Genomic DNA, 25,025 nt, shown 5'->3' with positions numbered 1-25,025 from the left:
GATATTTGCTTTCACATTGAGTAAAGAAAATAATTTCTTAGAACTGTCAGTCCTGCTAGGACACAAAGTAGACAAGTATCTGTATATAATAATAATAATAATAATAATAATAATAATAATAATAATAATAATAATAATTTATTTATATCCCACCCGTCTGGCTGAGTTTCCCCAGCCACTCTGGGCGGCTTCCAATTGAGTGTTAAAAACAATACAGCATACATTGCAGGACATAGGAAGCTGCCTTAGACCACTGGCCTATTCTAGCTCAATATTGTCTACACTGACTGGCAGCTGTCATCCAGAGTTTCAGCCAGGATTCTGCCCCCCTCCCCCAACTGGAGATGCCAGGGATGAACTTGGGACCTTCTGCATGCAAAACGTGGGCTCTGTAACCAAAAGTGTGACCCTTCTCCATTTTAGTGCAACAAACAAGTCCTGCTTCTGAAAGGTCTACTTGTAGGTAAACTTTGCTTACCTCAAGTCAGAAAACAACATTAGGCAATGACTACCGTATTCAACTGTGCCTTGATCAGACATTCTCAGGAACATTCTCCTACTTCACATCATCAAACAGAAAAACATTGACACTGAAAAATGATCAAGCTATCCTTGTAGGGTATGGATTGTAAGCTATCCCATTCCACTTGCATTGGTGGCATCCCAGAATAATACATTGGGAGGTGTCAGCAGTGATTGGCAGGGAGCACAGGCAGCACAGTATCACACACCTGATTTCCTGACACCATTTTTTTGAAGAAGAGGATGGGTGAGACATGGGGAGCATGCACAATGACAGCCAATTCAATGCTGCAGCCACAATGGCCACACTGCACTGATCTTGGTCATTCTCCTCTGCACACGTTCCAGCTTGTCAGTATCCTTCTTAAACTGTGGTGCCCAGAACTGGCCACAGGACTGCAGGTGGGGTCTGACCAAGGAAGACTAGAGCAGTACTATTATTTTCATTGATCTGGACACTATACCTCTGTTGATGCAGCGTAAAATAGCATCAACTTTTTTGCTGCTGCATTGCACTGCTGATTCATGCTAAGCTTATGGTCTACTAAGACCATCCTTTTCACATGTATTATTGCCAAGTTGGGCGTCACCGATCCTATATTTGTGCATCTGGTTATTCCTGCCTAAGTGTAGAACCTTACATTTGTCCCTACATTTTGTTAGTTTTGCTCCAGTTCTCCAATCTGTTAAGGTCATATTGAATCCTGATTCTATGTCTTGAGGTATTACCTACCTAAATTTGATAGGAAGGTCCACCTCAGTTCCTTCATCCAAGTCATTTGCAAGGATATTGAACAACACCAGGCCCAGAACAGAACCATGCAGCACCCCACTTGCCACTTTTTTCCAGGATGTCAAGGAACCATTTGTGAGCATGTTTCGGGTTCACTGTTTCAAGAGTCACTTCTGGCTCTCCTCTTGTTATCAGCCCCTTACAGAGGATTTACCCAGAAGCACAATGGCTGCTAGCCATGATAGTTATGTTCAACACCCACTGTTAGATGTGGTATGCCTCTGAATACTTGTTGCTGGAAACTGCAGGAGGGGAGAGTGCTATTGTGCTTGGATCCTACAGGCTTCCCATAGGCATCTGGTCAGCCACTATGAGAACAAGATGATGGACTAAGGTGGGCCATTGGTCTGATTCAGCAGTCTCATTGTATGTTCGGAATAGGTCTCAAATTGTCATAGTCTTTCATACCTCAAAAAGCTTTCACTCCTTCTCAGCACTAACAAGGAAAAGAGGCGTTTGCCACACTAGATGGGCATCACTTACCGGTAACACAGTAACCAGAATATTAAACAGTGACCTGCCTGTCACTCAGAAAACCACAGATTGACTCAAAAGCTCCTTGATTTTTTTTTCCAGGATCTTCAATGGCATTTGCTGGGGAAGAAATATTACCTTTTTGCTATTCATTTCTAATTTCCTTTATTAGATGGAACCTTGACAAAAAAAAATATACCTCCCAAAAGGCAAACATGCTCGGCCAGTCATCAAGGAACTGAAAGCGCATCCTCTATTTACCCCTGTATCTGCTAAGATCCTCACAGCCCCACCTTGTTAGACCATGTCAAACAAGCTGGGAAAATAGACAGAACCTCCTGCTATATAAGCCTCTGAGAGTGCAAGTGAACTAGTCCTTCTGGCCAGAAGCGGGCTGAGTACCTTAACACCGAACTCCATCCAGTATGGGGTTTGGTAGAGGGATGAGAGTGCCATTATGGGCCCTAGCATTCATGATCTGCAGCATCCAACAAAAAGGTAAAAACTCATTTCCTTTGCTTCTTTTACAAGAAAAAAAGGTACCAATGCAATTGAATATCTCAATTCACTTTCAAAATTATTCCTCATTCTATTTTGTGAGTCATGCAAATGTTTGAATTTCAAAGAGTTTTTCACCCTTTTAATACTGTTTCAGTTAAATGTTTAACAATTCCGAATAAACTGGGGTATTTTAATATTGTACTGCCTGAAGTGAAAACATTTAGTGACATCTTAATGGGGATTGAATGGGGATCAAATAGAAAAGTACGATTTGCGCCTCTCCTTGAAAAGTTATAAAGTATGAAACGCATGTTTCCTGGTTAGAAGTCTGTCAGAATACTAACATACTAACATTTTAAAGTTGCATATTACTGTATTCACTTGAATCTAATGCTCACCTTTTTGGGCCAAATTATGGTGTGAAAATGAAGGTGTGCATTAGATTTGATGGCACATTTACATTTGACAGCAAATACTTTTTTTGGTTTCAAGGTTCTGAAAATTGAGTGTGCATTAGATTCGATGGTGCATTAGACTCTAGTAAATACGGTAGTATGTACAGCAGCTAAACTCCAAAGAAGATAGACAAAGAGGGGGACATCACTTTGCATTATCCCTCTACAGCCTTGTTCATATGAATGTATCTGATGTGTAAATTCTAGTGTGTGTATGTGTTATTTTTCAACGAAGTAGCTCCCAAATGCAAAATCCAAATGTTACCACCCCAGAAAAAAGCACTGAGGTGATCCCTAATTTACAAACAAGTCTGGGAGTTGCTTACTGAAGACCCACAAGTCTTCAGGCCTGAGCTTATCTTTTAATCAGGTCCCTCATTCTGTTTCCTGAACTACATTGGCTAAGAGGCAGGACAGAAAAGGCACAAAAATTCCCTCTATACAGGGCAGCAGGGGGGAAGAATTAAAACCCTTGCTTAGTCCCAAATGTTATCGGTCTCATTGTATGATAAAGGGTACTAGAGTCTCATTTGAATCAGGAAGCATTACTGATGCCATGTGAATTGCATCCTGGGATGTGGTTGATTGGTACAGTTCCTTACTAGGATTTAAGCCAAAACCTGTATTCAGTGCAAAGTTCAGCACTGGAAAATGTGAAATAGAAATGAAGAAGAAATGAGAAATGGTGTTGAGTCTCAACCAACCCAGCTGACATAAATGAGGTGTAAGGCTTTTTCAGGGCAGGTGTGAGATTTCTAGGCAGGGATTAACATTTTAGGTCACCATCACTACCATCATCATCATCATCTAAGAGCATTATTTTGGAAGCAGATTCCATTAAAATCAATAGTGCTTGCTATCAATAGGACTTGAGTGCTGGGTATTTAGAGGTCTTGTGCCAGGTTCACTCCTCTTATCGCAGTACAATTTTCCATTTACCTTCAATGAGGGACTCTTTCTTTGGATTTTTATCTATGTTTGTCTAATTTTATACCATCAATTAAGCCCCCACAGATATCTGTGAGATGTATAGCAAACTATCTTTAGTTAGATTGTGCCCCAAACCTTCCATCTGAAGACACTGAAGGCAGGCCCAGCAACAGCAATCGGCCAGATCAGGCATTCCTCATTGGCCAAACCCAAACCATTAATTGTGTCCTCTGCTGGACTCTTGGAAGTTTTAGAGCAGTGGGTGGCAAGATATCTAATGATACCTGTTGCAGTAACATCCTCCAGAGCCAAGATGTGTCAGAGCCCATCAATATTTTGGATGATAAAGATTTGAAAGATTGATTAACTTTGGCTGGATTGTGCCCATTCATGATATCTGTTAGTTTGATATACAAACTAAAAGGAAAATGCATATTTATAATTTCAATGAAATTGAGAACCACTATACAGCAGCTGGTATAGTATAGCTAGTATCCACCAGTCTCAGTCATGCATATTCTACACTTCGTGGTGAGTGTGCTCTTATAAGAGTTTCACACACTGCTTTTCGATTGCCAACTTTTGGATTGCTATCTTCCACCATGGGCTTTCTGCACACTGGTGCAAAAGCACAATCATAGCATTTACCAGGCCCTGAAAGCTGAGATTATGGCTTTAATTGTTTAAAGAATGCACACAAATGAACATACATACAAATTATGGTTTTTCTGTTCCCTTTGTTTGTAGCTTCTAGTGCAGAAGGTGAATCCGGAAAGGTTACCATCATCCCACCATTGACAACAACACCAGTTATAACATGTAAGTCTACCCATAAACTGTCTCAGTTATTTCCTTGTATCTATCAGATATACTCATAAGAAAGGCAAAATGGATAAGGTAAAGAAACAGATGAATAGATGGGTAGATGATTCAACAGGTAAGTAACAGAACAAACATCTTGGCAAATTTGAAAAAAAGCAATGCATTCTCTTTCTATGCAGGGCCCTCCCTGGGACTGTACTCCTGGCACCCCTCTTATGGGTTTTTGGTGCCAAGTAAAAATGGTTTTATTTACTCAGGTATTTTATTGTGGCATATTGCAGGAAGCGAGGGCGTTTGCTGCTGCTTTTAAATTTCAGATTTTATCTGCGCTGTTTTATTTGTTGCAGTGCTGTTTTTACTCTTCTTATTGCTTTTATCTTGGCTTTATTACTTGCTCATTTTGTTTAGTTTTATCTTTATTTTTATCTCTCCTATCAAATTACTAAACAAAGAGAAAGAAGCAGAGAGGTTATAAAAGCGAGTTAAGCTGGTGGACATATAACACATGGACGCTGCAGTTCTTTACTCATGTACTGGGGAGCAGGGACTGTAGAACTCAATGGGACTTACTTCTGATCTGTATAGGACTGCACTGTAAACAACCTTAAATAAAGCCCAGCCAAGGATGTTCCACTTTGTGCAAGTGCAGGCACCCAGGGAGGCTGCACAATGCAGACCACCATAGAGATGATATGAAGAATGAAAGGATGCTCCCAAACACTCCTTGGCCACCTCAGAAGTAAAGAAAGTGCATGCAATTTATTTTCTCATTAATTTGTAGAGAATGGTTAATATATATATATATTTAAGTAGGTCTATTATTTCCCGATCTAGTATATATCTGCAGATATTTGCTCACCCCAAAAGAAAGGTAGAAATAAAAGGATATGCCTCACACTTCCTTGTGACCTTTTAAGGATTTCCATCTAGAGCAAAGAGATAACTGAAATCTAAACTATTTACTTTCCTTCTATGCTGTCACGGTGTCAGCACTTACTTATTTCTCATTGTAATGAGATTACAAAATTCCTGCCCAGGTTTTGGCAGGGGGTTTAAGGGGATGAAGGTGACAGTCTTTGTGCCAGTTATGAAAGGTCAAGGCAATGACTATATGGAGAGAGGTTGAGTATACACTATTTTCTTCCCAGCTCTGGAGATCTTTTACACCTTTGTAGATTTTACACAGTAAAATCCCTTCTCCCCTTCACAGGTTTTAGTTCCCTTTGAGTGCTAAATAACGTATTGCACAGTGTTTGATCTTCTGTTCTCTAATTTAAACTTATTTTGTACTCAGTGTATATCCTGTAGTGAAATCTGATTCCAGTTGTGGGTAACAAAAGGGCACAGGGCTTTTCCTGCTTCTGTTGAGCATGCTCTGTTGCACTTTAGTAATAAATCCTGCCATAACTCTAGTTTATGTTGAACAACAGAATAACTTAAAGGATTATGTGTCTTCCTCTGATCTCCTACTCAGCCTGGTTGGGGAACCTGCGACGCACCAGATGTTGCTGAACTCCCGAGTCCCATCATCTCCGACCACTGGATGTGCAGGTTAGGAGTGATGAGAGTTTGAGTCCAACAACATCTGGAGGGCCACAGCTTCTCCACTCCAGCCTAAGGGAAAGCTGGCATCAGCATCAACTTACTTCTGAGCTGAGCACATAAAGTGGCAAAAGAAGTAACAGTGTCTACCCAGGGCAAATGCAGGCAAGGAACAAAAGCCTGTTTGTAATGGGTGATAAGCTAGTAATGTCACTATGTAAGCTGGCATAGAAAATGAAGAAATGAAGATGTTGACAGCAAAAAGTGTGCAGTATACCTTTACAACCTTTTGTGAATTTGCAGCCTTCAACTCAGCTCACAATGGGCAAGTCTGCAGCACGTGGGGCCAATTCCACTACAAGACGTTTGATGGGGACATCTATTATTTCCCTGGGACCTGCAACTATGTCTTTGCCTCCCATTGCAACGCTGCCTATGAGGACTTCAACATCCAGATCAGGCGCACAATGGTGAAAGACATTCCCACTATCAGTTCTGTCACCATGCGGTTGGATGGGACGGATTTTGAAATGCAAAAAGATGCCATTGTTGTGAATGGTGAAAGGTAATAACACAGACTTGTGTCCTGAGCAGGCCTACTTCCTCAAATAGACTCCTTAATAGGCAGATAGAGCTCAGTCCTACGATGATCTAAGAACCAATAACCATGAAAGGTCCATGGTAGCCACTTCTAATCTGGGTGTCAGTGTCCAGCCAGTGGTGTGCAGTGACTACCATGTTCAGTATCAATCTGTGGTCCAACACCCAGAAATACCCATGCTGAAGCACACTGAGAAATACATTAATGAAGCCATTAAAGACTATTGAAAGCCCAAAATTCCCAACCACAGAGGAGGCTGCTTGTGGCCTCCAGTAGGCTTTGTTGCTGTGGTCATCATAGCCACATGCCCTTCTAATTTGTCTTAGCTGGGCATGAGTAATTCTGCAGTCAGTTCTGTAACGGGATAGTTCAATCACTCATGATGGCAATTTGGCAGTTATACACCCTCAAAGAAAGCCACATGTCACTTTGCTTTGAATTGCATATCCAGTATCTCTGATGCTTTCTCATCAGGGTTCAGCTGCCTTACACTGGATCAGGATTCGTTATTGAGAAATTTACCATCTATGTGAGAGTGATTGTCAAGCTGGGCCTAACCTTACTGTGGAATGAAAAGGACAGTCTAATGGTAAGTGCTACATAATATAGAGAATTGACAAGTGTGACCCCAGCAGAATGTGGCAGTGTAGAATGTTCCTCTTCAGTATCCCAGCCTGCCAGCCAGCCATGCCTTCCTTCACAATACCCAATTCCACTCTCCCTTCCTGCTGCTTTTCTATTTCCCCACCTGCACCAGAAACTAAAATTCTGTCCCCACTGAGCATGCTCAGTCCTCACAGGGTTGTTTGGGGGCAGGGATCACCCCTTTAGATCCCCCGTAATATTTTTCTACTTCTGCAAGACTTGGATTTCCCATGAAGCATGCTGATACCTCCCTCGTATTTTTCACTAGCCTTGTTCTGGCTTCATCATAATCATCATAACCCAGCAGCTGAGTTTACTTTTTGTATGTATGATGTCACCTGAACATTACAGATAAAATCATGATACCACAAGGCAGTTTGTTGTATAGGGTCTTTGCAATATGCTCTTATGTCGACTCATGCAAGTTAACATCACAGATTTTCAGTAACTGGTGAAAAGAAACCACCCAAATAATTGCTTTTAAGTACAGATTGGGCTTTGATATGCACAAGGCTCTTTGGGGTATTCAGCCTGCCTGCCTGCCTCCCTCCCTCCCCACCCTCTCTCACACACATACATACCTAACATCCTGTTCTGTTCATAATAAGCGCTTAGTAAAAGGTAAAGGACCCCTGACAGTTAAGTCCAGTCGCGAATGACTCTGGGGTTGCAGCACTCATCTTGCTTTACTGGCTGAGAGACCCGACATTTGTCCACAGACAGTTTTTCTGGGTCATGTGACCAGCATGACTAAGCCGCTTCTGGTGAAACCAGAGCAGCGCACGGAAACGCCATTTACCTTTCCGCTGGAGCGATACCTATTTATCTACTTGCACTTTGATGTGCTTTTGAACTGCTAGGTTGGCAGGAGCTGGGACCGAACAATGGGAGCTCACCCCATCACGGGGATTCGAACCACTAACCTTCCGATCAGCAAGCCCTAGGCTCAGAGGTTTAGACCACAGTGACACCCGCATCCCCTTACTTACTCACTTCTCTTACAAATCTTATTTGCAGTCAGTATCTAACTGCAGAAATCAACCAAGATATGTTTCCACTTGACATTTTATCTCTATTTTCAAAGAGATGAAAACACGTTTGGATTACACATTTAGCATATTCACATTTTTGCAGGAGGTGCCACCTGTTGCTTCAATTTTTCATTTTCTAGTAAAATTTCTCTTTTATAGGCCCTAACCTTATCTATAGATTGCAGAGCAGGGAATCCCATTCAAAGAACAGAAAGCATAAGTGGAGAAGAGTCAGCTGCTTTTATATATATATACTGCAAATATTACAATGAAAACTAGGTTGTTATGAATAGCACAGACTGGCTGAGACTCAAAAATGATACCCCAATTTTCTATTCACTAAATTTGAATTGCAACATTGATGGAAGTTATCTTGGTGTCTCCAGTGCAGCTGCTGTCTTGAATTTTCAATCTATATCATGGAGAGTAATATTAACTTTCATCAACTTTCTCCTATATAATTTCAGCTGGAACTTGATAAAAAATATGCCAATCAGACCTGTGGACTTTGTGGGGATTTTAATGGCATTCCACAATACAATGAGTTCTTTTCAAACGGTAAGTATCAAAAACACTGCTTATTGAAACTGGGTATCAACTATTTATATGTCATGATTCATTGAGTGCTGTGGAACTACAATCTCTTCAGAGGTTTGGCTTTTCATCCATTTCAAAACATTTTAAGTGGTATAAGCAGTGCTTTGGGGGGCGGGGAGGAAAGACGTGCTGGTATTCATATACATATTGATAAAAATGACAGCACAAAATGGCTGTCATTGGCAGGGGGAGGGGGAATGAGGTGCCAGTAGTCTGTTCTAGTGAGCACCCATCATAAGAAAAAGCCCCGAGGATAAAAACCTGGTGGATTTGTCTGATATCTGTCATTCTTCACTTTTAAAATCAACAACACACATTGAATATTTAGATATTAGGTGAATTTCACTTTTCATGCTCATCAAAATAGATTTTCAGCATATGAATGATATTGATAGCATTAAGTAAATGAATTAGTGATTGGAAAAACATTTCTATTTCTGAGGTTCTAAACCAAGGCCACCATAGTGCCCTCAGACACAAGCTGCAGTGCATAAGACCCTTTGCTCTTCCCGATGTTTTATCCTTTTAATTAAAAAAACATGATGACATTTTGTTGTTGAGCGGAACAGTTGCTTGGTTTTTCTGTCTGTGATAATTTGTTTGAGTGGGGTGTAGATAGTTTGCTTGTTTTGATAGATGGTTCAGCATTGCTGCTTTAACTTCTGAAAAATGAGTACTCTTGTTTCTCCTTGGCTTGTTTTTGCTGCAATCATACTTGCCTACTGAGATTGCTGTTAGGGGGAATGTTGGCCAATGGTGTTTTTACGTCAATAGAGAAGATGTACTGGAGCGTGTACATAGTCAAAAGGCCCTTTGAAAGTTACTGTTGCTACAGGGGAGCTGCTTTTCTCCCAGCCTCAGTAAACAGCAATTGGGGTTTGGAGGGGGGGCACACACACAACCTCTCTGTGGAATTGACAGTCCTCCTGGAAAGGTAGCAAATCTGAAGTTGGGACCCTCACTCACATAGTTGGTTGTTTAAACATTGCCTTGGTCACACAGGAGCTACCCATGGAGAAGCGACTTCCACGCAACTAGGGTTCAGAATCATGTGCTGTTCCCATACAGTCAATAGCTCTTTCCCCATTGAAACAGGAGTGTGCTTCAGCCCATGCTGGCCCTTTTCTATCCCACTGGCTGACAGAGAGCCATGTGATCTGTACAGTTCTCCCAGCTGGTGCTCTGAAGGGTTGTCCCAGCGGGGGGAAGCATCTGGTTTTCCACAAGGTATTTACTGCACATCCCATTGTGCTATAATGCTTTACTAAGAGTAGGGGAATCCCTCTCAGCATCTCATTTGCCAAACTGGAACGACAACCTCAATGTAAGATACTTTCTCATATGAATCTTTTTGAAGTAATGGGTTGCTGTTTTTCATTACAGGGGCCGAAATAACTACTTTGCAGTTTGGGAATATGCAGAAAATGAATGGGCCGACAGAAGAATGTGAGGATCCTACACCGGTCTCTCTGAGCAACTGCACTGATGAATTTGTAAGAATTTTTTTGCTTATTCTTACACTTTACATTTGTTTTATTTCCAAAAGGATGCTTAAATCTTAAGGAAGAATTGTAATGGCAGAGAAAATATATTGTTGTTTCCTCAGCTCCTGAAATTAACATTATAAGCTCCTTGTTGCAAGAACCTGATTTCTTTTCCTTGTATTTATGGCATTTTACAAAGTGCCCTGTGTACTAAATATGTCATTGTCATCTAAGACAGGAATGGGTAAACTTGTCATTCTTCACATGTAGCTGGACTCTCCAGAATGGCCACTGATGAGAAACATTGAGAGCTGGAGCCTGATGACATCCGGAAGGCCACAGATTCCTCATCCCTAATCTAGGATCAGTTAATCACCATTAAAAACAGTCCTTCTTGATAAAAACTTTTTGCTTTTGCTTTTCCATCTAGGAGCTTTGCCAGCATGTACTGACTGGCTCTTCATTCTTTCAATGCAATGCTGTGGTGGGAGTTAATGACTACATTGAGTCTTGTGTACAAGACCTGTGCCTCTGTAAACAAGAAGATATCACCTCCTGTCTCTGCGACACTTTTGCTGAATATTCCCGGCAATGTGCTCATGCTGGTGGGGAACCTCAGAACTGGAGAAGCCCAGACCTGTGCCGTAAGTGTAAATCACAGCTAGTCAATTATTTCAGCTGGACATTTGATACAGCTTGACATGATATTCAGCAATTACTCTGGTGAACTGGAAATTAGAAGGTACAACCCAAAGTAGAGTACACACAAAGTTGCATGCTTATAAAGGTATTAATTAATTAATTAATTAATTAATTAATTAATTGAATTTGTATACTGCCCTATACCCGCAGGTCTCAGGATGAGCACCTGACTAGTGGATGAGCACCAGGCTGTAAGAAGCTGAAGTGTTTCATAGATCCCTATATTGAGTTTGTCCTGCTTATGAATGACTTGCATAAGTGGTGGGAGATAGAGAGATACCTCTAACTTGCAGGTGATACATAGCTGAGAGAAACTGGAAAAGAAGCAATCTAGAGGACATTGTGACAGCTAGGAGTTATTTGAACGTATCAGAACACTGTGTTTTCAGCAATCAAATGATAAATGCAACTAATTTAGAAGTTTAGATGTTCATCTGCTCATCAACTCTGCTGTTTTGGGCAATGGCGAGTCTGGGAGGTATGATCTGCAGCGCATAGAGGAATGAAGTCATCAGAGATGCCTCAGCTTATATTGCTCCTGCTTTTGAGAGGACCTTTTCCCCACAGTCTTACCACTTGAGTAATAAACTATGAAAGGAGAAAAAGTCCATCAGGCAGATTTGTTCAGAAGGAGATATTAATAAAATGTAACTAATGTCTATTAACCAAATGGTAAATACCATCTAGGCCACCAGGGCCCACAAAAAAGTGGAGGCACATATACCACTGAGCAAATGGCAAGCCACAATACATGCCTGGTTGGTCACATGATGTGCAGGGCCACTCCATTTTGGCTGGAGGGTCAGATCCAACAGTGGCTAACCCTCTGAGAGGGCCGCTTGGACAGGTCGATGGGGCCTGAATTTCCAGCTGTGGCCTGAATTCCAAAAGTGCAGAATGGCTTCAATTAAAGAATCAGGACCACACTCTTAAGTCTACTTCTGATTCTTCCTTCTGGCACCTTTTGCATTTGATACTTTTTTCTGTCACCTTGTGGGGCAGCAGAAAAGGGCACCAAATTCAAAAAGTGTCAGATTCAAGCCACAGCTTGAAGCTTCCCACACCTAAGACCATATGAAACCAGGCACAGGGGAGCTGGCCAGATTCAGAAGTCAGGTGGGCTGGTGGTTCTCCACCACTGCTCTAGCATAATGAAAAAAATCATAGGAATTATAATAGACCCCAGTCAAAACATTCATCAGTTGTGGTATGTGGCTACAAAAGAAAGCAGGTGCCATTTGGAGTTGCAGCAGAAAAGCATTAAATGCAACACACAGAAGGCAGGTCTCTGTTCAAGGCAGAATCACTATAAGGAATTGTTTATTAGCTGAGTGTGCTGCGTGTATCAAAGGGTAACTGAGTTATAATTAATATCCTTCTTTTCAGCAATGGAATGCTCTTCCAACATGCAGTATCAAGAATGTGAATCACCCTGTACAGACACTTGCTCCAACTCTGAAAGATCTCAGCTGTGTGAGGACCACTGTGTGGATGGTTGCTTCTGTCCACCAGGTAAGCTTCCACCTTTGTATCCAACTGTTGTAGCCCTTTACACACTTGCTCAGTAGTAAGCGCCACAGATCTTAATGGGGCACTCACCTCATGGTATTCAAGGTGCAAGCAAGGAAATCTACAAAAAAGGCATGTTGTTTTTAGGAAAAGAGATTGTACAATTATAATTTGTGTCAGGGAAGCTGTGCATGTAACCAACTATCATTTAACATCTTTTAACCATTATAATGTTTAAGTTATTTCTTCCTTTAGGAACTGTATATGATGACATTGACAATGCTGGCTGCATCCCCCACGAGCAGTGTTCCTGTGTTTACAATGGAAAATCCTATGCTCCAGGGACAACTTATTCAGACAACTGCCGTTCTTGGTAATTGACAACCTTTAATATGATGAACAAGTACTTTGTGTAGGAATCTAGGCTTGATCCATGATTTCAACATTTTAAAAGCTCTGCCTAAGTATTTGAATGAGTTATTTCTGAACATGATTCCCAATGAAAGTTCAACAGTATTTGTGATAGATTCCTTACCTTGGCTTCTGCCTAGTGCAGGGGTCGGCAACGTGTGGCCCACGAAGACCATTCTACAGGCCCCTGAGCCGCCCCACCCGCTTAGCGAGACCTTCACCCACTGCACTAAACCAGCACAGCGTGGTGTGGGGACTCACTGAGCGGCGCCGGAAATCGAATCTGTGCACGTGCAGATACCGGAAATCGCGTCTGCGCATGTCCAGATGCCAAAAAACGCTTCTGTGCAGGCACGATTTCTGGCATCTGGGCATGCGCAGAAGCGATTTCCAGCGCCGCGGACATGCGCAGATGCAATTTCCGGCCCATGGCCGGTAAACCTTGCCAACCCCTGGCCTAGTGGCCACACTCCAGCTTGTTTCCATGCATGTCACATTAGCCCTGCCCATTAGGCCTCTGCTAGCCATTCTGCTACATAAAAAAGGTAAAGGACCCCTGACAGTTAAGTCCAGTTGTGAACGACTCTGGGGTTATGGTGCTCATCTCGCTTTACTGGCCGAGGGAGCCGACGTTTGTCCACAGACAGTTTTTCTGGGTCATATGGCCAGCATGACTAAGCCACTTCTGGTGAAATCAGAGCAGTGCACGGAAACGCCGTTTACCTTCCCACCAGAGCAGTACCTATTTATCTACTTGCACTTTGACGTGCTTTTGAACTGCTAGGTTGGCAGAAGCAGGGACTGAGCATCAGGAGCTCACCCTGTCATGGGGAGTCGAACCGCCGACCTTCCAATCGGCAAGCAAAAGGCTCAGTGGTTTACACCACAGCACCACCCACATCCCATTCTGCTACATACCGAGCTGCTATTTGGGCATGACCAAATGAAGCCAGTCTTTTGTACAACTCAGTGGGTCAGGATTACCACTGAGATGGTTTAGTAGTGACTTTTCACATCATTAAGCTAAAATTCTGCAGTAACAATAGGATCCTAGGAAACTGCCTTCTGCCAGATTACACTATTTGTTCATCTTGACTATTGTTATCTACTCTGACTGGCAGGCAGGGATCTTTCCCATTGCATGCTACATCACCCTCTTTACTAGAAATTCCAGGAATTGAATCTGAAACCTTTTGCATGTAAAGTTTGTGCTTCCCACTGAGCTGTGGAGCTCTTCATAGGGAAGAATTCGCCATTGTGCTAAGGCACCTTTGGTGGATTACAACTCCCATCATTCCTAGCTACCAGGACCAGAGGTGATGGGAGTTGTGGTCCAACATCTGGGGACTCAAGTTTGAGAAAGGCAATCATTCCATCAGGGCAAGCATTTTGGTCCTTTCCCTATTTCCCCCGCATGCTGTTTCAGGGGTTCTCATGACCCCCCCCAACCAAGTTCAGAGGGCACCAGGGGGCGTGGCAGGAGGAGAGGAAGGAAAGTCCTATTGGACAAGCAGTCCTTGTGTGGAGCTTCCTCTGCATTAGATGAGTCCGCATTAGATGAGTCCCACCCATAGCTTTTAAGCTCCCACATGATGACTCTTTAAACACAAAGCTGTGCTGGTTCCTACACTTTACAAATGTTTCCACATACACTTCAAAGAATGGAACTAATAATGGAAAAGAATATAAGCTAATGTCAGTGCAATATCTTTCCTTAAAATGTATGTTTCTTCTCTTTCTTCCTTTACTTCAAGTTCCTGTATTGGGGGCCAATGGAACTGCATAGAACTCCCATGTCCTGGCATTTGCTCAGTAGAAGGTGGATCACACATCTCCACTTTTGATAAAAAACGTTATAATGTCCATGGAGATTGCGTTTACGTTCTCTCAAAGGCAAGTCACTTAAGATATACTGTCACTATAATTAGCAAAAATGTCCCCATTACCACAGTGCTATACAGGCACACAAACACACACTAATCCTCTTTCTGGGATTATAAAACCAGTGTAATTGTTCCAGTAGTAAATCCCTTGCTTTGGATATCATGGCACACAGCTTATTCAGTTTTCCTTTACAAGTTTTAAATCCCTCTCACTTCCTTATTGCTTCTACATTATCACACCATTATTTTCCATAAAGCAGTAATGTTTTTTTAGATGTGTAGAAGACACAGACTCAGAAGAAACACCTTTGGGGGAAATTAATAAAGCGGGGGGTGGGGAGTAGAATCTCATTTCAGGAAAATTACATATGATACGACAATGAAACTGAAATAAAGTTGCTCAGGGAGATGCTACACATTCAAATAAAAGGCCCATGAGACAACTAGGAAAGTTTGCTTACATATTTTTAAGAAGCCCAACACATTCAATATCTATAAAGGGAGGAAGTAGCAGATTTTCCTGTTCAACAGTTTTGATTCAAAATGTCTACTCTCTCATTTAAAAGATCCTGAATCAGTTTCCCTAGCTAAAGCAACCTTTATAAGAAGTTAAGTCAAATCCTAAAACCAAAATACTTTTGAGTTCAAGGAAGCTAGAACTGTGCATCTGCGATACTTTTTCAGTGCAATCTTAATTTCTAGGCGCTATTGCAGTAAGTTTGCGATGCAGATGGTAATTCTTGGGTGTTGGCTTGCTTTTTTAGTTTTGTGGAGATGATACATTTAGTGTTCTCGGAGAACTCCGCAAATGTGGCCTGACAGAGACTGAGACATGCTTGAAGATGGTTGCCCTCAACATCAATGGAGACCAGACTGTAAGTTTCTAAACCAAAGGATAGAGAACACCTTATAAGCCACAATGCCTTAAGAGACAGGAGTAACTAGGGCGGGCGGGTATTCAATTCCATTCACATTTAAAGGCACACCTGGCTAATTCACACTTTCCAAAACTATATGGGGATTTAAACACAGGCACTCTTCAAAATTTGTACTTCTATGAAATTTTCAGTACAGTTCTGTAGCCAAATAATTTGTGCAAAAATGCATAAACTGAAGCTTAAAATACACTTTAAGTACAATTTAAGTGTGCTTAAAAATTGAATTAGTGAAAATAACATGCAAAAATGCATTATAGTAAGAGAAACAGCTTTGCAAAAATGTGTATGTGAGCCAATTTGCATACAAACAAAATTGCATAAAACGTTTGCATTAAAATGCTGATAAATTTTCATGAGGAGTTTTTGTAAAAATGCAAACTGATCTGGAAATGTGGAGAACTAAGCTTGAGACTGGAAAATCTGAGAGAGACCAAAAATGACAGATCCACCCATTCCTAGAATAGAATCTGTATGTAAAGGCAACTTGCTTTTTCTAGCTGATGCCCAAAGTATTAGAGTCAGAATAATAAAGTATCAAATAAATTGCCCTTATGTATTCCTGAAGACAATGGGTCAAATCCAGGCAACCAGTGAGTGGAACTGTACTCATGGAAGTGGGAGGTTTTTGTTGATACCAAGGAGCTACTCCAGAGAGTTGGAGGACCTCTCAGAAGAACATGGGAAGCAGTACAGTAAGCTGCTAGGGAAAGTAGTAGAAATCATCTCTCCTGACTCTTTTTTGTGAGTAGGACTCTCTGCTGGGATGCCAGCTCCACCATGAAAAGGAGCTCTTCCATGACAATAATCAGCTCTGAAAAGGCATTTAGTCCATGAAAAGCAAAATGACTTAGTACTCACAAAAGTTCAATTAGAGAATGACTGCAAAATGTGTTTTAAATTGGTTTCGAAGAATGTCGTTGAAAGAACTATTTGAAAAGGAGGAAGAATGGGGCATGGGGGTGGGATAATCAGTTGAGGTTTCAAATCATAAAAGCCAACACTGTCAACCATATTGTTCAGAACCTTTCATCTTTGTATTTTACCAGTTTATGAAATTATGGTGTAATTTGTGCCCCTTACTGTTCACAGTAATGAATGCACAGAGAGATGGAAAGAATCGGGATTGGATTGATGGAGCATCCTTTGAACTTATTTAGGAACAATATGCTTCTTATGGTTGGCAACCTGCCAAAAGTTTGCCTTTTTTAACATGCATATTAGATAGATGATAGATGATAGATAGATAGATGATAGATAGATAGATAGAGATTAGATAGATAGATAGATGATAGATAGATAGATAGATAGATAGATAGATAGATAGATAGATAGATGATAGATGATAGATGATAGATAGATGATAGAAGATAGATAGATGATAGATAGATGTAAAAAGTGTCCGGCCTCAAAATCAACCATTCAAGATTGGTTATAATAATGCTGAACACTCCCTAATTTCACTTATCTGATAGCAGGACCTGTATATAATAGTTTTTATCCCCCCATAAAGCTTATTAGAAGAAACAGAAGATGTAATTTATCACCAAACTCATTATTACTCCTTTTCTCTTTGTCACCAGACCATTGTGATCAGTCCTAATGGTGGTGTATTAGTCAACTCGCTCTACACTCAGTTGCCTCTCTCAGCAGGTATGTTGCATGTCAGAAACTTCTGTTTGCCATGGCAGCCTTAAAAGTTTTGAAATCTTAGGGGCAAGCTCAGCAGAAGGGCTTGTTACTCCACAAGCTAGCAAGGTTTGATTGGGTTACTATTTTCCCTTTTCCAGTTCTGCTGAGAAAAGAAAGTTGGGTTTGTGTAGAGCAGATGTGAGGAACCTGTGGCCCTCTGAATGTTGCTAGACCACTACTCCCATCAGCCCCAAGAAGCATGGCCAATAGCAGAGTTGTAGTTGTAGTTCAGCAACATTTGGAAGACCAAATGTTCTCCACAACTAATGTAGAGGTTTCCCCTGGAAATGAAGGATTCTCTTACCATCAGCCATGTTTTAATAACATCCAGCCACAACTACTATAATATAATGCATTGTATGTAAGGCAACCTTTGAAAGGAACTTCCAGATTAGATAGCAAGTTTGTTAACCAGGACTCTCCATAATGAGAATATAAACTGCTGCTGTTTACTACAAGGTCCTAAGCTACCTCTGTAGCTGAGACCAGAGTATGTGAAGGACAGCCACCTCCTATAGGAAACTACTTATTAGCTGAGATATATTTTGTGAAAGGTCTTTCACCTGGTGTCCAGAGATTAAGGAGTTGGCTGCCAGAAATAAGCCCCTTTTTGCACCCCATTTATGGGATGCCTTCTAAAAGATGTCTGGTGCCATCGTTGTTATCATTCTGGTGCCAGACTATTCTATCATATTCCCCCAATCCTTTGATGGTTACGATTTGTTAGATCCATGCCATATATGCCACATTATTGTTTCAGTTCATACCACTTAATCATCAACAAAACTGGGGCAAACGATGATATGGTGGCCAATGTAGATTGGGCTGATGGTTGGGCACAATCTGAAAGTAAACATATAACTGTTTCAACTTGTATCAAACCCTTCACACATCCATCCAGCCCACAGTCACAACATGCCAATGTGCTTGGCTTGCATGAATTGGCCTTCACAAATCTGGTTCTTCTTTTCCTGAGTAATGGATGGCAGTTGCAGCTCTGAATCTTATAAGAATGGTGTCTTCTTTGTCCATAGCTAATGTAACCATATTCAGACCTTCGTCCTTCTTCATCATTGTGCATACAAACCTTGGCCTTCAGCTAGTAATCCAGCTCGTACCCACAATGCAATTGTATATTCATGTGGATCCATCTTTCAAAGGAAGGACTTGTGGTAAGAAGTATTTTAAAGCAAAAAGAAATTTGTGGCATGCCTGGGGGGCAAAGTATTATAAAACTGGACTATAAAACTCTTTGGGGTTTCTTTCAAAGGTCTCTGTGGAAACTTTGACAAGCGCCAGATGGATGACTTCACAGCCATAAGTGGAGTGGTGGAAGGAACAGCATCTGCATTTGCTAACACCTGGAAAACTCAGGCTGCATGTCCCAACATCAAACAAAGTTTTGAGGACCCTTGCACGCTTAGCATTGAAAATGGTAGGCATATTTGAGAATTACAGTATAAGCAAGACTCACAAACACTTCAAAATTATAATTCTACCTAGCTCGTGGGGAAAATTAATAGAAATAAACAAATTAGAAGAACTGACTGAAAACAAATATTAATAAATGGGGAAATCAGGGGAAATAAATAACAATAAAACCTTGCAAATCAAGATCCTGTAGCCACAATCTAAACAGAAGAAGTTAGGTATGCCACCCCCCATTGAAATACGGTAATTGGATGTACACATGGCTACCTCTTTTTTAGACTGTGGCTTGTAAGTTTTGCAAGTAGTCTATAAATTAACAGCCCTATGCATAATTGGGTATATTGGGTATCTGTAGCATGCACATATTCAAGATTTAGATCATTTCCTTCCTCAGTCCATGGCTTCAGGAGGTTCAGCAATGAGTGAACAGCAGTGAGTAGAACAAGCATTGTAGCAGCACCAGGATATCCTGTCTAGAGTCAGTGATGTGAGTTGAGGTAAAAGCTGCCATTTGCACCTATAGAAATTCCCAAAACGATATGGATTAATTTCTTCTCTTTGTAGAAAAATACGCCCGACATTGGTGTGGATTGCTGACTGACTCGGAAGGACCTTTTGCTAAATGTCATGCCTCAGTTAATCCAGCTTCTTATCATACGGTATGAAGCTATCTGTTACCTCTCATTGAAAACAGTTTATCGGAGGAAGTTGAAAAGTATCTTTAGTTGGGGTAGGCAACCTGGTGTCCTACAGATATTTTGGACTGCAACTCCCACTGTCCATGACAATTGGCCATGCTAGCTGGGACTGGTGGGAATTGTAGTCATAAACATCTGGAGGGCACCATGTTGGTTACCACTAAATCTATAAGGAAACATAATGGTGGGACAAGACCAAATGGGTGGAACTAAATGGAAGGTGTCATCAGTATAGGATCACTGGGGTCCAAGCCATACCATCACATGTTTCAGGGATGAGGCAAGGTATGTCATTTCACAGAGAAAAGCAGAAATCAACAACTGGAGAGGGTGAAACTGACAAGGGAGTAGGGGAGCTGAGTGCTGGACAGTTAACATAGGCCATGCTGAGACAGTGAAATGCTGAGCATAAACAGAATGTCCAGGAGTGAAGATGATGTGAAAGAATTTCAATAGAGCTTCTGGATGTTCTGAAGGCTGGGAGAAAAGCCAGTCAGGATTTGACTAGAAGGCATAGGAGAGTTTAAAGGACTAGTTCACAAATGCATGCCCATCACTTGATGACTACAGTATCAAATGCTGATTCCATGAGTAAATTGGCCCAGTGGCGGAGGAAGGGGGTGCAGGTCTCCCCAGGTGTCATCACTGAGGGGGATGGCATAATGACAAAAATATGAGTTTTTAAAAATAAATTTGGCTCATGAAACTTTTTAGTTCAGTCAACAAACATAACGAAACGCGGCTGGCACTGGGCGCTACACCACGGGGGCCGGCACTTACCACGGGGCCTGCAGCGTGCCCGAGCCACATGTCTCTCCTGGGAGTGACGTGGTGGCTTGGGCGCCTGCAGGCTCTGTGCTGCCTGAAACGGCAGCATAGGACTTGCATCTGCCCTCTGCCTCTCCCTCAGCCATCCTACAGCTGAGGGGGAGATGGCAGAGAGGCTCCATAAAGCCCACTCCGCCCCCATGGGTGGCTTGTCCCACCCCCCAGCTGCAGGACGTGCGTGCTGCACCCAGCACCCAAGCGGCTAGCTATGCCGCTGAATGGGCCATCACAAATCAAATACAGTGGTACCTCGGGTTACATACGCTTCAGGTTACAGACTCTGCTAATCCAGAAATATTACCTTGGGTTAAGAACTTTGCTTCAGGATGAGAACAGAAATTGTGCTCCGGCGGCGCGGCGGCAGCAGGAGGCTCCATTAGCCAAAGTGGTGCTTCAGGTTAAGAACAGTTTCAGGTTAAGAATAGACCTCCAGAACGAATTAAGTTCTTAACCCGAGGTATCACTGTACCACAGACAATGTTTTCATGCCATTCCATATCACCACACATAAACTTTTCAAAAGAGTCAGTTCACATAGTCTCCTCTGTATCATCAACTGATGAGAAATCTAGTGTTGCACATGTATGAGCTCACTGGCTTTAAGACTTCTGTTTCAGATGAATGTCTGAACTCAATGAGTAGTATTCTGTGATAGGTAAAGGTAAAGGGACCCCTGACCATTAGGTCCAGTCGTGACCGACTCTTGGGTTGCGGCGCTCATCTCGCTTTATTGGCCGAGGGAGCCGGCGTACAGTTTCCGGGTCATGTGGGCCAGCATGACTAAGCTGCTTCTGGCGAACCAGAGCAGCGCACGGAAACGCCGTTTACCTTCCCCCTGGAGCGGTACCTATTTATCTACTTGCACTTTGACATGCTTTCGAACTGCTAGGTGGGCAGGAGCAGGGACCGAGTAATGGGAGCTCACCCCATCATGGGGATTTGAACCACCGACCTTCTGATCAGAAAGTCCTAGGCTCTGTGGTTTAACCGACAGTGCCACCCGCGTCCCAAGTATTCTGTGATAGTCCTACTCAAAGTAGACCCACAGAAGTTAATGGCCATAAGTAACTTGGGTTCATTAATTTCAATGGGTCTAGTCTGAGTAGGAATACTTCCGTCATCTCCTGGATCTAAATATAGATAAATATCTCCCCCTTTTATTCACATACACACCACATGAAACTTCATTTTGCTTTGAAGCATAATGCTTATAATCCTGAGTTGCTTGCAAGTAATGTTGATTTCCCTTTCCAGTTATGAACCAAAATGTAAGACTGACAATAGGGAAACTCAGAACTGAAAATCCAATTTGGGTCAGCAATTGTTGTATCGCTAAAATGGCCTGAAGGCACATGATACAATTCTACTGCTGAAGCCAAGTACATCGAGCCCCTGCCTGCTAAAGGATGAGAGATGACACTGAATGGGATATAAGTTAGTCTGAAAAAAAGTTACAAGTGAAATCTAATCTAGTCAAATTGAGAAACGGTAGGAAAAGGATTATTGACTTGGAATGGATTGTTTTTAATAAGAGCATTTTCCTGTTCTCTAGAATTGCATGTTTGACACCTGCAACTGTGAAAGAAGTGAGGATTGCATGTGTGCTGCCCTCTCTTCCTATGTTAGAGCCTGTGCAGCTGAAAAAGTAGAGCTTCCAGGATGGAGGACCAATGTCTGTTGTAAGTCTTCTAAACAGCCATCTCGGGTCTTAAAATGAAATAACTTTTTGTGCCAATGAATCTTAGCATTTTCCTTGTCTTGCTGGGTTCTCTTAGTGATGGTCTGGAGTAATAGACTTCAGGACACATTCCCCCCCAAAAAATAATAATCCCATTTTTTAAAATAAAAATAAAAAAGATGGATCTAGTCATGGACATTCATGCCTTGATTTTATCCAGGCTAGGTTTCAGCAATGCACTCTATGTGGAGATGCCTTCCAAAAGCATCTGGGAGTTGCAGATTTCACAATGCAGCAGCCATACTACTATCTGAGATGAATGTATAGAACACATCACTAATACTACTCTAATTTCACTGGCTATCTGCTTCTGGTCTCAATTCCAAGTACTGGTCTTAACCATTAAATTCATAGTCTGGGACCTGGATACCTAAAGGATTGCCCTCACCCATAAGAACCTGCCCTTGCAGGTTCTGCTCTGTGTCTCCTTGATGCTCTGTGGCAGATAGGTACTAGGGACAGAGCATTTTTAGTTGTGGCACCCTCACTATGAAATGCCCTCCTGAAGGTCTGCCTGGCTTCTGTTTCAGCAGGCATTTAGCTATCTATATAACCACATGTATTCTTCCTTTAGTAATTTAACTTACTATTTTTTAATTCTTTTTTTGTAAACTACTGTGTGTATGTCTGTGTCTTAGGACGAAAAGGCAGTTCACAGAAAAGCTTTCAATCAATCAATCAATCAATCAATCAATCAATCAATTAATCAAGCTGTTTGTTTTTCTCTTTCCAGCCAGATACACCACTTCATGCCCCAAATCCCTGAATTACAGCTATTCCATCAGTTCTTGTCAACCTACCTGCCGATCTCTGAGTGAACCTGATGTTACCTGCAATGTCAAATTTGTCCCAGTTGATGGATGCACCTGTGAAAGTGGAACCTACATGGATGATTATGGAAAATGTGTACCTGCTAACAAATGCCCATGCTATTACAAAGGAACGTCAATACTCTCCGGTGAAGTGCTCCATGACGTTGGTGTTTTGTGGTAAGAGGATTCAAGCTGCTGCCTTTAACTTTTTTAGTACAGCCTTCACCAACCTGGTGCCCTCCAAATGTTAGGGACTACAACTCATGGCAAAGCTCTTCCAGCATTATCAGAATACATGACTAAGTAGTGCCGGTATCTGGAATGCTTGCATTTTGTCCCAGATTATTTTATCGCTACCTAACTAATTTCCCCTCCATATCTTATAAGTAAATAGACCAAAATGCCTAAATACATAAAGAGCAACAGAATTTGGAAAAACATCCAAATTAGTGACCTGTATGGTCCCATTTTCAGATTCTAAAAAAGGTAAAGGTACCCCTGCCCGTACGGGCCAGTCTTGCCAGACTCTAGGGTTGTGCGCTCATCTCACTCAAGAGGCCGGGAGCCAGCGCTGTCCGCAGACACTTCCGGGTCACGTGGCCAGCGTGACAAGCTGCATCTGGCGAGCCAGCGCAGCACACGGAATGCCGTTTACCTTCCCGCTGGTAAGCGGTCCCTATTTATCTACTTGCACCCGGGGGTGCTTTCGAACTGCTAGGTTGGCAGGCGCTGGGACTGAACGACGGGAGCGCACCCCGCTGCGGGGATTCAATTTCAGATTCTAAATATCCCTAAATCACCAGTATTTCTGGAGTAAACCCAACTGCTCTACTCTGTATAGGGCACAACTACAGACTCACAACTTGAAGGCTCCAAGTTTTAAGGACAACCAGAAAGTGAATGCAAAAGCAAACCTAATTCCTCTTTCTTTTACATAGCACATGCAGCCAAGGAAAGTTGAACTGCATTGGTGATGGGGACACAAAACAGGGTAAGGAGAATATACCTATATATGTAAAATATGTTATATATACTTACTTTCCATCTTGGAAAGTTGCAGACAATTGGGCTGCGTTCCTTATTTTGTTAAAAGCCTTTTATATTGTAGATGGCTACAAATTGACAACTGGGCACAATTATTAAATATTCACTGGAAAACCATATTCATTAAAAGTTTCAAGTTAATACGGGCTTCATAGTTAATTATATAATAGTTCCACAAACCATAGTAGACTTCTGTTCAAAAGGTTTGTTTGAGGTCTTCCTGTTCTGTGGTACCCATGCCTGTCCTTTCATCTCTTACACATTTTCTCTCTTTTTGCCCTGCTAGTCTGCGTTGCCCCCATGGTCTACTTTAACTGCAGAAATGCCACTGCAGGCCAAACTGGAGCTGAATGCCAGAAAAGCTGTCAGACTCTTGATATGCACTGTGTAAGTATGCAGGACCGGATGATATTTTAAGAGACTGTGCTATCAATCAGAATGTCCTTTGCTTTTGTCACAAACTTATTATCTGACCTTAGACAAGGCACTCTCCTGTCCTCACCCTCTTCCCCATCTAGAGTAGGGGGTGAGGGATCTCAGGATGTTAGCTGAACAGAGCCCTCCCAGCCTCCGTATCCTCAGGCCTCTTTTCAGCCCCTTCCCCTCCCTGGTCCTGCTTCGTGTCCTCAAGTGCTTTTGCCTGTTTGGAATGTGTTTTGAACTGTGACAAATGCCTGTTGCTTGTCTGGATGAAGGATGGAAGATGGAGAAGTGTGTGAACCTCTGCCTTTTGCATGATCAGAATGTAGACTACTGTACATAAGGTTAGGGTTACATCTGTTACTCCACTCACATTTACCTCTGACCCAACCTACCACTGGCATGAAAATCCTGGAAGGTTGTCAACAAGAAAGGTGGACCTCAGACTGAAAACATTCCCCATCCCTAAACTGCAGGATTATAATGCATATATTGGAACTTTGCATAATTTCTTACTTATTTCAT

The 25,025-nt window shown here is 42.0% G+C and overlaps 1 protein-coding gene across 1 annotated transcript in view; it reads left to right on the top strand.

Moving 5' to 3' along the window:
* LOC114584037 (mucin-5B-like) overlaps positions 1 to 25,025 on the top strand; it is a 79,114-nt gene that overhangs the window by 15,971 nt on the left and 38,118 nt on the right. Inside the window, exons 2-19 of the mRNA XM_077925158.1 lie at positions 4,423 to 4,494; positions 6,343 to 6,604; positions 7,115 to 7,229; positions 8,784 to 8,874; positions 10,297 to 10,406; positions 10,828 to 11,041; positions 12,486 to 12,611; positions 12,864 to 12,981; positions 14,774 to 14,912; positions 15,667 to 15,777; positions 17,421 to 17,490; positions 18,564 to 18,701; positions 18,800 to 18,964; positions 19,525 to 19,619; positions 22,039 to 22,169; positions 22,962 to 23,213; positions 23,975 to 24,027; positions 24,367 to 24,467. Coding sequence (XP_077781284.1) covers positions 4,423 to 4,494; positions 6,343 to 6,604; positions 7,115 to 7,229; positions 8,784 to 8,874; positions 10,297 to 10,406; positions 10,828 to 11,041; positions 12,486 to 12,611; positions 12,864 to 12,981; positions 14,774 to 14,912; positions 15,667 to 15,777; positions 17,421 to 17,490; positions 18,564 to 18,701; positions 18,800 to 18,964; positions 19,525 to 19,619; positions 22,039 to 22,169; positions 22,962 to 23,213; positions 23,975 to 24,027; positions 24,367 to 24,467 — 2,363 coding nt within the window. The remainder of the gene's footprint in view (positions 1 to 4,422; positions 4,495 to 6,342; positions 6,605 to 7,114; positions 7,230 to 8,783; positions 8,875 to 10,296; positions 10,407 to 10,827; positions 11,042 to 12,485; positions 12,612 to 12,863; positions 12,982 to 14,773; positions 14,913 to 15,666; positions 15,778 to 17,420; positions 17,491 to 18,563; positions 18,702 to 18,799; positions 18,965 to 19,524; positions 19,620 to 22,038; positions 22,170 to 22,961; positions 23,214 to 23,974; positions 24,028 to 24,366; positions 24,468 to 25,025) is intronic.

This window comes from Podarcis muralis, chromosome 1, assembly GCF_964188315.1.
Source record: "Podarcis muralis chromosome 1, rPodMur119.hap1.1, whole genome shotgun sequence".
Lineage (NCBI taxonomy): Eukaryota > Metazoa > Chordata > Lepidosauria > Squamata > Lacertidae > Podarcis > Podarcis muralis.
The sequence above is the reverse complement of the archived record's forward strand: the minus strand, read 5'-3'. Positions and strand labels throughout refer to the sequence as shown.